This window comes from Mercurialis annua, linkage group LG7 (assembly GCF_937616625.2).
Source record: "Mercurialis annua linkage group LG7, ddMerAnnu1.2, whole genome shotgun sequence".
Taxonomy (NCBI): Eukaryota; Viridiplantae; Streptophyta; class Magnoliopsida; order Malpighiales; family Euphorbiaceae; genus Mercurialis; species Mercurialis annua.
Genome location: NC_065576.1, coordinates 46632800 through 46644575, shown reverse-complemented (window position 1 = coordinate 46644575; position 11776 = coordinate 46632800). Strand labels below are relative to the sequence as shown.

Here is an 11776-nt window from a genome sequence, read left to right as displayed (position 1 = left end):
GTTTAGAAATATCTGTGGTACAAAAGGCGGTTCAAAAACAGAGAAGATAATTCAAGGATGGTTAGTGCATGTAAATATTATCCCTCTATTTTTAAACGTTTTCTAATTAAATTTTAAAAATATTGATCAATTGAGGGTCATCAACATAGGCGAGAGTTCGTTCGGTTCAGTATATGCAAATTATATAACTGAACCAAACTGAACCATCTCTATAGATTCAAAATCAAACTTCATAATTGATTTGCTCACAAAATTAATTTATAAGTTAATTGTCTATTGCTTACAAGTTGAAGGAGCAAATAGCGTACTTAAATCACATAATAATTATCAGGTCGAAGTGCAAATAAGAGCATCTCCAGTGCAATGCTAAAATGAAGTGCTAATGCTATAATTTAGCATTTAATCTTAGAATGCATCTCCAATGCAGTACTATAGTTTGTGCTAAATTTAGCATATGCTATATCACGTGCTAAATTTAGCACAGACTATAGCATATGCTAAAATTCAACAACCAATAGCAATTCACTATTAATTACAATTTTACTACAGTCATTTTTTGCATTTATTATTTTAACCTACTTTTTTTATTTTTTTTATTTTTTTCATTTTAAATTTTGTGCTTCTATTTAATTTTACAACATCGATTTGATTTTTTAATAGTAGACTATACATCAATATAATAAAAAAATTAAATAATTTATTTTTATATAATTCATCGATTCTTTTAACTATATCTTTTGAAAAGCTCATTATTAAATTAAAAAAAAATATTACATAAATTTTAGTTTAAAATATTTAATTAAAAAAATTATTAAATAATTAGCAATTAATAAAATTAAGAGATAATTATTTTAATAAATAATTTTAACATTTCTTTTTAACTTTGTGCATTGGAGTAAAATTTGAAATGCTATGCTATCTATAGCATTTTACCACTTTTTCATGCTAAATTTAGCATAAAAAGTAGCATCCCATTGGAGATGCTCTAACAACTTAAGAAGGAGAACAGCATATTCACATTTGCATTTATAATAACTTATGTCACAATAATAATGAACCTCAGATTTTTACATTTGAATGAATCTCAAGCCACAAAAAGAAGATTACCACAGATACATTATATTTTGCATCTTATTTCTTAAGAATGTTATCCTTCAAGACCCTCAAAACCTCTTTACAGGCTAATCTTTTCGCTACCTTCTTATCTGCAGATGTACATGTGTGCGCATAGACAATGCCATTTGCTTCCACTTCTACCGTGACGGATGACACGCCGTTACAGCGGGAAGCGACTGATTTCTTCTTGTCGAAATGTTCCTTTTGACATAATTCAGTGAGTTCTCTTACGGGGTGCAGCTTAATGGTTTCTGGAGTGATCAATGGCTCCAAAAGTGGCCTTATACTGTTGAACACAGCCTCTTTGTTGTATCCGGAATCAACAAATATTGCTCCGGCCAGAGATTCTATTACATCTCCGAGTACCTGTGGGAGAAAATGAAAATGTTGAAGAATGTTTGAGATATAACTGAGTTTGACAAGTGAAACCATAATACATATAAGTAGGTTTGCGCATTCAGTTCAAACCGGGTCAAATTTACAATGATCTAAAATATAACAAAATGAACCAAACCAACCAGTGCATATGAGTTATGACAGGATTGATTGTAGTATACAAACAAAGATAGCAAAACAAAGAATAAGGAAAATGCAGTAATGCTAGAAAACTGACCTTGGGAAATGATATCTCAGATTCCCATCCGAAAGTTGATTCCGAAGAACATTTTGTATAATTAGTAACAGTGGAGACTATGTCCTTGTGAAGTTTTTGTGAGGCATGGAGGATATATTTATAAAGTCCTTCCCTGACAGCAGAACTTCCATAGCAGTCATTGTTCACAGAAGCAGATCTCATGTCAGTTAAAAGTCCTGGCGACATCCCCGGATACTTTTCATACAAATGCACTGTTATCAGGTAGTCTAACACAGCGTCTCCAAGAAATTCCAATCGCTGCACAAAAGTGGAATTGAAGTTAAGGCAATTTTGTAATGCTACAGTCAATAAGAATATTGACACCAATAGTGTGATAATAAATGCGATTAAGAATACCTGATAACATCTTGGAATTTCTGGAAGCATGTAAGATCCATGTGTTAGTGCTTCCACGAGCAAACAAGGATCTTTAAAAGAATATTTCAAGAGCGACTCTAAATGACCAATATTAACATATTTGTCTGGTTTCATTTCAAATCCTCTTTCGTAAGGTATAAGAGTGAAACATGCCTTAATACCAATCCAGTCCAAAAAAAATAGTGCTGCTATTTCTCCTCCGGTGCTAAGGAAAGCACCGATTAATGCCTCAACAACATCGGCAACCAGCTTTAGTTTTAACTTTCTTAATCCTGTTGTGTATATTTTTTGTGTGTTCGAAAGAAACTCCTCATTCAAAGAGTAGCTTCCTGAATTTTCACCAGGAATCGGCCAATTCTTTGGGTCAAAAGACTCATTGCGGATGAAACCCTGAAAATTTCAGATCAGGCAAAAGAGAGCAATAGTTTTAGTTAAATATTGCATCATCATTTTATAACCAAAAAGCAAGTGTTATGCAAAAAGATATATCAAGGGAAAAAAAGGAGAGTGTAACATTTGTTATGTTCAGTTCATCGCCCTCTATTTTTTAACTGCTTCCAATTTTGATTTGTAAAAAATATAAAACACATTTCAGTAAAGTTTCTGTAATTAATAGGTTGTCAAAGATGTGAAAAAGGAATTATGCAAACTAAAGTTAAAAAGGAAAACATAATGCAAAAGATTAGAGAGAGCTGCAAACCAACATAAGCTAGACTATAAATTCTTTATCTGTGACATCAGAATTAAGATTTTGCTATATATAAAGTTTGTCTCCTACTCAAAACTAGTTCGTGAAAGGCAAACCGTTATAAGGTACTACAGATTCAACCAATTCAAACACAGAAGGAAAATGAAAGTCATAAGATACTATAGAACCATCCTTAAGAAAGGAAAAACATTAGAAGGGAAGGAATAATAAAATCAGTCTTTAAAAGCAAAGATTACCGGAATTTTAGAGTCACATCCTAGTCTGCAGAGTGTAGCATTACTAATGAGCTTATCCTTCTTAAGACTAAGAAGGCCCTCATGATTACTTTGGTGGGTTTTGAATAATTGTTGACCAACCGCATATTTAAGAAACGAATCTCCAAGGGTCTCTAGTGATTCCAAATGAAACTTCTCTTGGCACTTTTTGGTGGTTATTGCTTCCAAAACCTACGAGTTAATATTGCGAACATAAATCCAAACTCCAACATAACATTTTATTAATAACAATGATCATATAAAATGGTCGGCTTCTAGAAGAATATCTATTATTGATAGACGACTATGAGACTTGCATTAGCCAAGTCTCAAAGTAAATAAGACGAAATAATAAGTACCTTGCTAGTTGGAATAACAACATTTTGCACAGAATGATCTAAATGCATCTTCTTCAAATTGATTGCAATAAGGAAGGACTCAAGCTGATGCATGATTGATGGCACAAACGTAAATGAATACAAGGTACTCATGGATATCGGCGACATAAAAATGTGGCAAAGTTCAGGAGGCAACTGCACATATGCATTTTGTGATACTGCAAAACAGATAATATAAAATTTAGTAAATGCAAAATATTCGACTTGCATAACCAAAATAAGGAGCAAACAATAAAATCCCAGTTCTAACAGATTAAAGCATTAAAAAGTCTTTTTTGTTCATAACAATAAAACAAGCAAGAAACTAACACCTTTTGCATTCTTATGTCTGAATCTTTGTTGGTAATTCTGCAAAGGAAAAATATGTCGCCCCCTTAGAAGTATTTCTTGATCAAAATGCAGTTTAATACCATACCTGCAATTCTTCTGTTAGATTGATTTATTACAAACAGCAAAAGGATAGTATACTTATAACCCAAACAGAAAATGAGAAAATGGTAATTGTAATTATAATTACGTACTGAGTTTTATAGTATTCCACGTAAGTTTTACGCTCTCCATTCCTGAGCTCCAAAAGTGAGTGTCCATTCAAATGATCTAATGTGCCATTGATGCAATAAACTTTTCCATTATGTGGCGTATAGACTAAAGAATTCTGAATCATGCATGTGCATACCACACCATTTTTGGTCTGAATAACACGTGCATTTTCCTTTAGTGGACAGCTCTTATGATCCTCCCGAGAATTTTCATATGAGAAGAGTACAGACATAATCGACTCCCAGTCAATGGAAGGTCTTTGGCATGAGCCCACTAATGGAAGCAGAAAATAATCGATTTCAGGGTTATTTCCAAGCTTTAATCCCCTCAAAATCTCTTCCAATTTGTCTATATTTTGGCCCATTAGAACCTTAAGAAGAGCAATAAAAAACTTCCTACATATAACAACCTGAAAAAAAAATCAAGAGAAAAGAAAAGCTTAAATTACTTGATTCTGTGAAATATATCTTCGAGAAACAAGAACAGAAAGGAACGAAAACTAGGTAACATACAGCATCAGGAGGAAGACAAATCTGTCCAATATACTTCATTTTAGCTGCCAATGATCCTCTATCAACTTCCAAGTCAATATCCATACTTAGAATATCTGATTCTAGCTCATTCCTCAGCACAAGCACGATATTGTGAACACGAACCTCATAAACAAAATTCTGGTTTAATTCAATCAAGTAACAATAGTACTTTGCCTCTGACTTCTCCAACGCTTGACCAACCAGCTCAGGTGGAAAATATATAGGTTGTTCATCACAATAGGGTGTATGCCCTGCGCCTGTAAGAATTGTTTAAAAGATCCAAATAAAATACTTCACGAGTTATTTTCAATACTCTATAAAGATTTAAGGGAAAAGGAGTTCTTCAAACAACATGAGAAACTCCAGAAAAGTAAAAGACATAACAAAAATGGTAAGGCTAATTATAACAATCACCAGATTCTTGAGCAATGGTTTCTTCCACAATATCAGGTACAAGATTATCGGTCAAAGCACCAATATTGTGGAGCTGCTTGCATGCTTCAAGGCACGCCTTCTGCTTTATAGTTTTGACATTTCCCTCTACGCAGATGGTTTGTATAGGGCAGCTCTTCGGGAGAAGCAAGGTGCATTTCTCCAACTCCTTGTCTACAAGACATCTTGGAGCAGGTTTAAAGTACCTAAAGAAAAAAAAATATGAAGCGAGTATGCTAATTAGTTGGACAAAATAAATACTTAGGAAAACTAGTCAGTTTAATTATAAATGAAGGGGTTAGAAGCATGCACTGTAAATAATGATAATGACTTAGAGAAGAGAGAAAAAAACTATATTTAGATACAGACCCATCAGAAGGGAGACGTGAGCAATAGAAGTGTATTAAACTAATACTTGAAGAGAGCGTCGCCAATGCATTAGTGCTTTCTACACAATAAAATTCATCTTCCTGGAGCTCAGTCTCAATAGGTGAACAAGGAACAGAACCATGACGTATGGACTCCTTTCTCATTAGTTCTCCACTAGCCAGATAGTTCTCAAGTCGGGAACAAGTGGAAACATCCCCACTAAAAATTATTCAAGAAACGATTAAAACTGATTAAAATAGATGACAACATATATTACATAAATGATTGCAACTAAATATAAATGCTAAGAAATTAAAATATCTAAAGATTTTTAACTCATAGCTTAGACTGAGAGCTGCTAAGAAGAATTATTATATATAATTACCTCTTCACCATTAATAAATAGTCTGAATTTTTCATCCTAGCACGACCTCGAGACTGTATAAAACTGCTAACAGTAGTCGAAGGATCAAATCTAACTACCAAGTTGCAGCTTTGCACATCTAACCCTTCTTCAAGAATGGATGTCGCAACAATTATGTTAACCTGGAAATGTTGTCATTTTTATTCTCAAACTCAGACAATGTTGTGGTTTTCACACTTCAAAGATAAAGTAGTAAATAGACATTGGAAATGTGAGACCGCATACTAAATACCTTGCCTTCACGAAATTCATTAACTATTTCATTCTGTATTTTCCTTGACTGGCATTGCAAACCCGAGTTATTTCCTGCTATGTATTTAGTCTTCCAGCTATTATTATATCTCGGAAGCAACTCACAAAGAAGAGACTGAAGGACAACGGCAGCAATGACTCTATCCACAAATATTATACATCTTATATCCATTAGATCTCTGCATTTTAAAAAATAACGAAACCCATCAATGTGCATGAATTTAAAAACGGAACAACATAAATAAATTTCATCGCAGCTAAAATTATTACTAGAACTTTAGACCATAAGCTACCATATGAAATGAATTGTAGAAATATAAACATCCCATCGAGTCAAGTCAAATTATCTAATAAACACATAGTTTAATTAAAGGATGTACGATCAAGTACATAACAGAAATTAGCAAGCTTTCATATAAGCTATCATCCATGTGTGTGATATCCAAAAAGTAAATACAACTACTAAAAAAACGCTGACGTTTAAGGTGGATAACACACCATACTTTTCGTAAGCTTGCCTTGAACTGATATGCTATTTTAAAGTTGGAACTGAAAGATCTGACAAACTATTAGCATTTATGCCCATACGACAACATAACTGAGTACTGAAATTATGACTAACAGATTATGTGCGCCAATCATTTCTCTATTCAATTTGTTACTTTTTACTTTTTGTTAATGGCCTAAACGAAAAAAGAATTGTATTGGAGTGAAAACATAATTAAAAATAAGCCTCTTTCTGAACTTGGGATAAACTTGTTACACAGATTTCCACATCATTGGCAGACCTCAAAGAAACAATTTAAAAAATGCCAAAACTTTCCGCATTGTTTAAAGAATTATCAAACCAACACTAATTTCCTTTGATGTAGGTAAATGAATATGAGCAGACAGTAAATTACAAACCTATATTCTAGAAGTGACTCGATTAGGCAGAATGTTTTGGTAGTCAAAAGCCCCGCATCGATAGCAGCTTTAGCATTATCACCAATAAACCAATTTGGACCTAGATGTTCCACGGCTAAGAAAAAATAGCAGTGAGAAAGAATCAAGTGTTGAGCTTCCACTAGTTATCTCACCAAGCTGCTAAAGTAAGAAAAAAAATACCACTTCTGATGCAATTATCAAATGCTCGTGAGGCTTCCAAACTGAAATCCTTGACAATAGTCTCACCAGAGATGTCCAATTTATTCCATGAAAAAAAGTTACTTTCATGGCATGATAAGACCTGCGCAGCCTGTTAAAGAAACACAAATTAAATATATTGAGTATCCCGATAATAGTGAATTGATGAGCAAATTACATTCTAACACTAGACAATACCTTATGCGCCAACCATACACCGAGTTCGTCCAAACAATACATAAAGTTAGAATGCATTTTCAATATTCTTTTGCTTGTAGAATCCATCACAGAATCAGTGAGATCCAATTGCTTCAAGTGGGTTTCATACTAGAAAGTAGTACATCTCTAATCAATTCATTTGATGAGGCAAGCAATAATCAATCTAGTCAAACTGTTATGCTATCCAATACAAATAAAAAGAATGGCACACCTTCGATTTCAACATCTTCAAATTTTCAGCCAAAGTTGCATAAATAGCATATGGTATGTCCATATGCTTGTAAAATCTAAATTTTACATTTGAAAATGGTATGAACTCGGCCAGTACGGATTCACTAGCACATGTATACACCTGCAATATATATAAAAAAAAAAGCGCGTTATTAAACAAATAACTACCAAATATAATAATCAAAACTAAAAAAAATCGCAAATCTTAATCTCATAAAAAACATACAGAAGTTGTCTAGGCTATGTCTACATAAATACAACATATATATCCAATAGTTTATGATCAAATCATAAAATATGGATCCAATAGTTTATGATCACTAAAGTATGTTCCAGTCAGTCAGTTTCATTCGGTAAAACGATATGGCAAACTTGAAAAGAACACAAAAAGAAAAAAGAAAAATAGAGACAAGAAAATAGAACTATAGGGAAGGGTAAAGCACTGCAATAATTGAAAAAATTAAATTGGTTCCTCAACAAGCCATACCTCCCTGAAAACAAGTCATAATGACTCGTTCAAAAAGAAGTATATTATTAACAAAAAATATAGTAATTTTATTTGAAGTGTCAGCCATTAACACAACAATGGCAATGCAAAGTCAATGTAACACAAATATTGTGGGAAAAGAATCTTAGGAATGACGGAGACAAACCTTTGAATACATCATATTCTCAAGCTCACGAACATCTTTCCAGCAAGCTAATTCTAATTTAGCACCTAGATGAAGAAGAAATAGAAAGTTTCAATTGAAAATAAACGTTGATTAGCAATATTAAATGACAAACATCAAGTAAGAACATGAGAAAAAGCATACCTTTAGTCTTAATAGGAGAAGCAGTCATTCCAAATATTTTTGGAAGAGCACTATTTCCATTGCTTAATTGCCGGTGGTAGAACTCCTGAAGATGTATTGAAAAGAATCAAATGTTTTATTTTCAAACTTGAGAAACTACGATGCAGGTTAAATGAAGATCGGGCTAATAGTCGTCCTGATTTTTAATGAATCTAGAAGTCCACTAATTGAATATATATATATATATATATGAATCTCATAGATCATATATACACCCAATGCATTTCAGCTTTTGTCTCTAACAACACTTATATAATCAAGTGACAAGATGTAGTTTAGTTTATGCCCATTTACATCTATGCTAATTACCAATTTTAAATTCACTATTAATCTGATTCAACCTGAAAAGATCAAATGTTTGGCAAATAGCAGCAACAAATTCAACAGAAACATTACTAAGTATCAAAAGGAAACAAATGTATATTAGAGAATGAAAAAGTCATAAAAGAATGGAGAGAAAGAGAGTATTAGCACTCACTGTCAAAATACAAGCATAGGGGTGTTTACCCCTTGCATGATGACATTCATCAAATATCAAAACCTTTATAAGTTCTAGCTTGAAAAAGCTATGCCTCAAGCCATCTAGCAAAATCTGAGGTGTCATTACAAACACCTGAAAAATGAAAAAAAAATCATGTTATTGCTCCTCGCAAAGACCCTGTCTATGGTAAAATTGCAAATTACACTACTTCCAATCAAGCAGATCAGAACTGTCATGGAATCCTGGATCATTGCATGTGCACAAATAGATAAATAGCAGTCTACCTTATGAATAGAAGTAATGATATCAACACTAACATAAATTTACATCAATGGCATATCACATAAATTCTTGATGTGAGATATCATAAAAGCCAGAGTAAAGCTTTTAAGTCTCACTACGATAGAAATGCCTCTGGGGGGACAGTAAAGCGCTTATTTGCTGATTAAAAAATTTTCCATCTAAATATTAACAGAACATACAGATGAAATAACTGAAACGACAATTACAAATAAGGGAGTGAATCATAAAATGCATGAACAAAATTACTAACAAACTATTACTGAATGAAGTATCCCGCATACATATTCAATAGTTATAGAAGTAAACAATACACTGCTGCTCTGTTAATAACACAGGCATTGACGGTTATAGCTTAAACCACATCCAAATTTTCATATATTCAAAATCCAACATGGCAGTAGCCAAAAATTGGGAAGTAATGCGAGCTACTGAAACTAAGAAACAGAAGACGATCCAATTAGATAAGGGAAACTCAGTTTCGGGAACAAAAGAGAAAACGATTCAACAATGCAAACCATTAATAAGAAAATTCAACGCAAATGGACAGTATCAGTAAAGCAGTTTCAATCAAGAAAACCCTACCTCGTGCTGTTCGATCTGTTGGTTCCAAGTCTCAGCACCCCAGAAGTCAATGCCCATCTCTCCCCAGTACATTCCCACATTCAAGTCCGTGTGAGTCTGCAGAGCCTCAGCTTGCTAGTGACAACAAAACACAAACAATAAACAAGTGCGCACATAAAAACATTCAGACACATAACTAAGAAAGGTAAAACCACACATACTTGCTTGACTAAAACAACTTGAGGAACTAAAAAGACAGCAATAAACGGAGAAGGCTTGCGAAGAAAATGCGCATAACTCCGAAGAAGCATGATTGCAATGAGAGTCTTGCCAGAACCAGTCTCCAAGAACACTATGGTGTTCTGCTGAATTGCCTTCTCTAATGCCTCCAGTTGATAACTGCATAAACCAACCAAAACCCAACACGGATTACAAAGACAAGATAGCAACTTTGATGATAAAACAATCTATTGACAGTAAAGATAAAAACTTTCTTACTCATTTTGCATTGGAAAATAAGTAAAGACAGGAAATTTACCTTCTTGCAAAAGGGAGAGGATCAGAATCAAGTTGCTGGGTGGAATCAATATCCATGCAAACAGGCTCCATGGTAACTAATACTTCAGTTCAGGCAAACCCCACCTCTAAAAAATGAACAGAACACTAATTTAACAGCAGAATACAGACTGATCAGCTATTAAACACCCAAAAAGAAACTGAACCCACCAAGGCAAAGGGATTCAAACACTTTGAATCGAATGAACAGTGAGTTTAAGAGTGAGAAAACAGAGGCAATGTGTTGTGTATGAGAGTGTGAGTGACTGTAATATAGGAAACAGAAGGGCAAATAACTTATTTGAGAAGATGGTAAACTTATCAAGGAAGTGGAGTGTTGAGCCCTTTTGAGAAAAGTTGAATAATTTAAGAAAAGATTGAAGAAAGAGACAGTTTGGAGTGTGATTCTTTTTTGTTTTTTAACTCTCTAAAGTATTGCGTATGCATAATCCCACAAGAGAATATTAAAATTTTAATGATATCATTTAAGTGTTAAAAAAAATGATGTCATGGATGAATAATTGTGATTTCGAATTTGAATTCATAAGACTGTGTTGGGAAATGGTAAGGTTGAAAGTAGTTCGACCATCCATTTTCCCTCTTGTGTTAGTAGTCAGGTATTAACTGATCATTAATTATAATTAGTGTATTAACTTTGGAATAATTTTAAATATAACGAGTCTATCACGTTATCCATAGATTAAACAAATTAAATTATAATATTTATTAAAAGGATTAAAATTGCGGGGGTGAATTGATCCTTTGTCATTTAAGAGATTAAAATTGATTATATTTTTAATAATTTAATTATTTAATTAAGTCAAGTAACATAACAATTGTCCCTAGTATTATAAGGTACAAAATAAAACATATATTGACGAGTAAATATATATAAAATATGGAGTAAAAAAATTATAATATTTTTTTGTACGAGTATTTTAAAAAAAAGTGAACTCATAATGATAAAATATTATTATTTGTTAGTTTAAAATTAAAATAAAAAAAGTTTGAAAAATTATAAACTAACTTAAAGTTGATTATTTGATTTTGTTGATTTTTTATATTTTTGTGGAAGAGATATAAGTTCGGTGACTATAATTAACTAATGAAATTTATTAAAAGAGATCAAAATTGGGGGGCTGAATTGATCCTTTGTCATTTAAGAGATTAAAATTAATTATATTTTCAATAATTTAATTATTTGACTAAATCAAGTAACATAATAATTGTCCCTACTATTATAGGTATGAAATAAAACATACATCGACGAGTAAAGATATATAAGGTATGGAATAAAAAAGTTATAATTAAGGGCAATTAAGGACAAGTTTGTCATTTTGGATAAAGAAAACACCATAATCTGGCTCAACTTACCCTTTTAATTGACGTGGCACAAAATGATTGGAAT

At 32.7% G+C, this 11776-nt stretch overlaps 1 protein-coding gene across 4 annotated transcripts; it reads right to left on the bottom strand.

Moving 5' to 3' along the window:
- Positions 1-993: 993 nt before the first annotated feature.
- Positions 994-10775, bottom strand: LOC126657463 (endoribonuclease Dicer homolog 2). Of its 4 annotated transcripts, none has more exons than XM_050352153.2 (23): positions 10540-10774; positions 10352-10507; positions 10035-10212; positions 9835-9948; positions 8947-9081; positions 8430-8514; positions 8268-8332; positions 7595-7735; positions 7363-7491; positions 7147-7276; positions 6946-7060; positions 6020-6218; positions 5749-5909; positions 5364-5582; positions 4977-5200; positions 4542-4819; positions 4011-4438; positions 3801-3904; positions 3451-3647; positions 3074-3283; positions 2108-2518; positions 1730-2008; positions 994-1482 (listed from the first exon to the last, which is right to left on the bottom strand). In XM_050352153.2, the coding sequence occupies exons 2-23, from the start codon at positions 10420-10422 to the stop codon at positions 1132-1134; spliced, it is 4224 nt and encodes a 1407-aa protein (XP_050208110.1). In that variant the 5' UTR covers positions 10423-10507; positions 10540-10774; the 3' UTR covers positions 994-1131. The 4 variants fall into 4 exon arrangements, with proteins under 4 accessions (XP_050208110.1, XP_050208109.1, XP_050208112.1 ...); XM_050352152.2 differs by having other exon boundaries at positions 10352-10457; XM_050352155.2 differs by having other exon boundaries at positions 6946-7045; positions 10352-10775.
- Positions 10776-11776: the final 1001 nt, after the last annotated feature.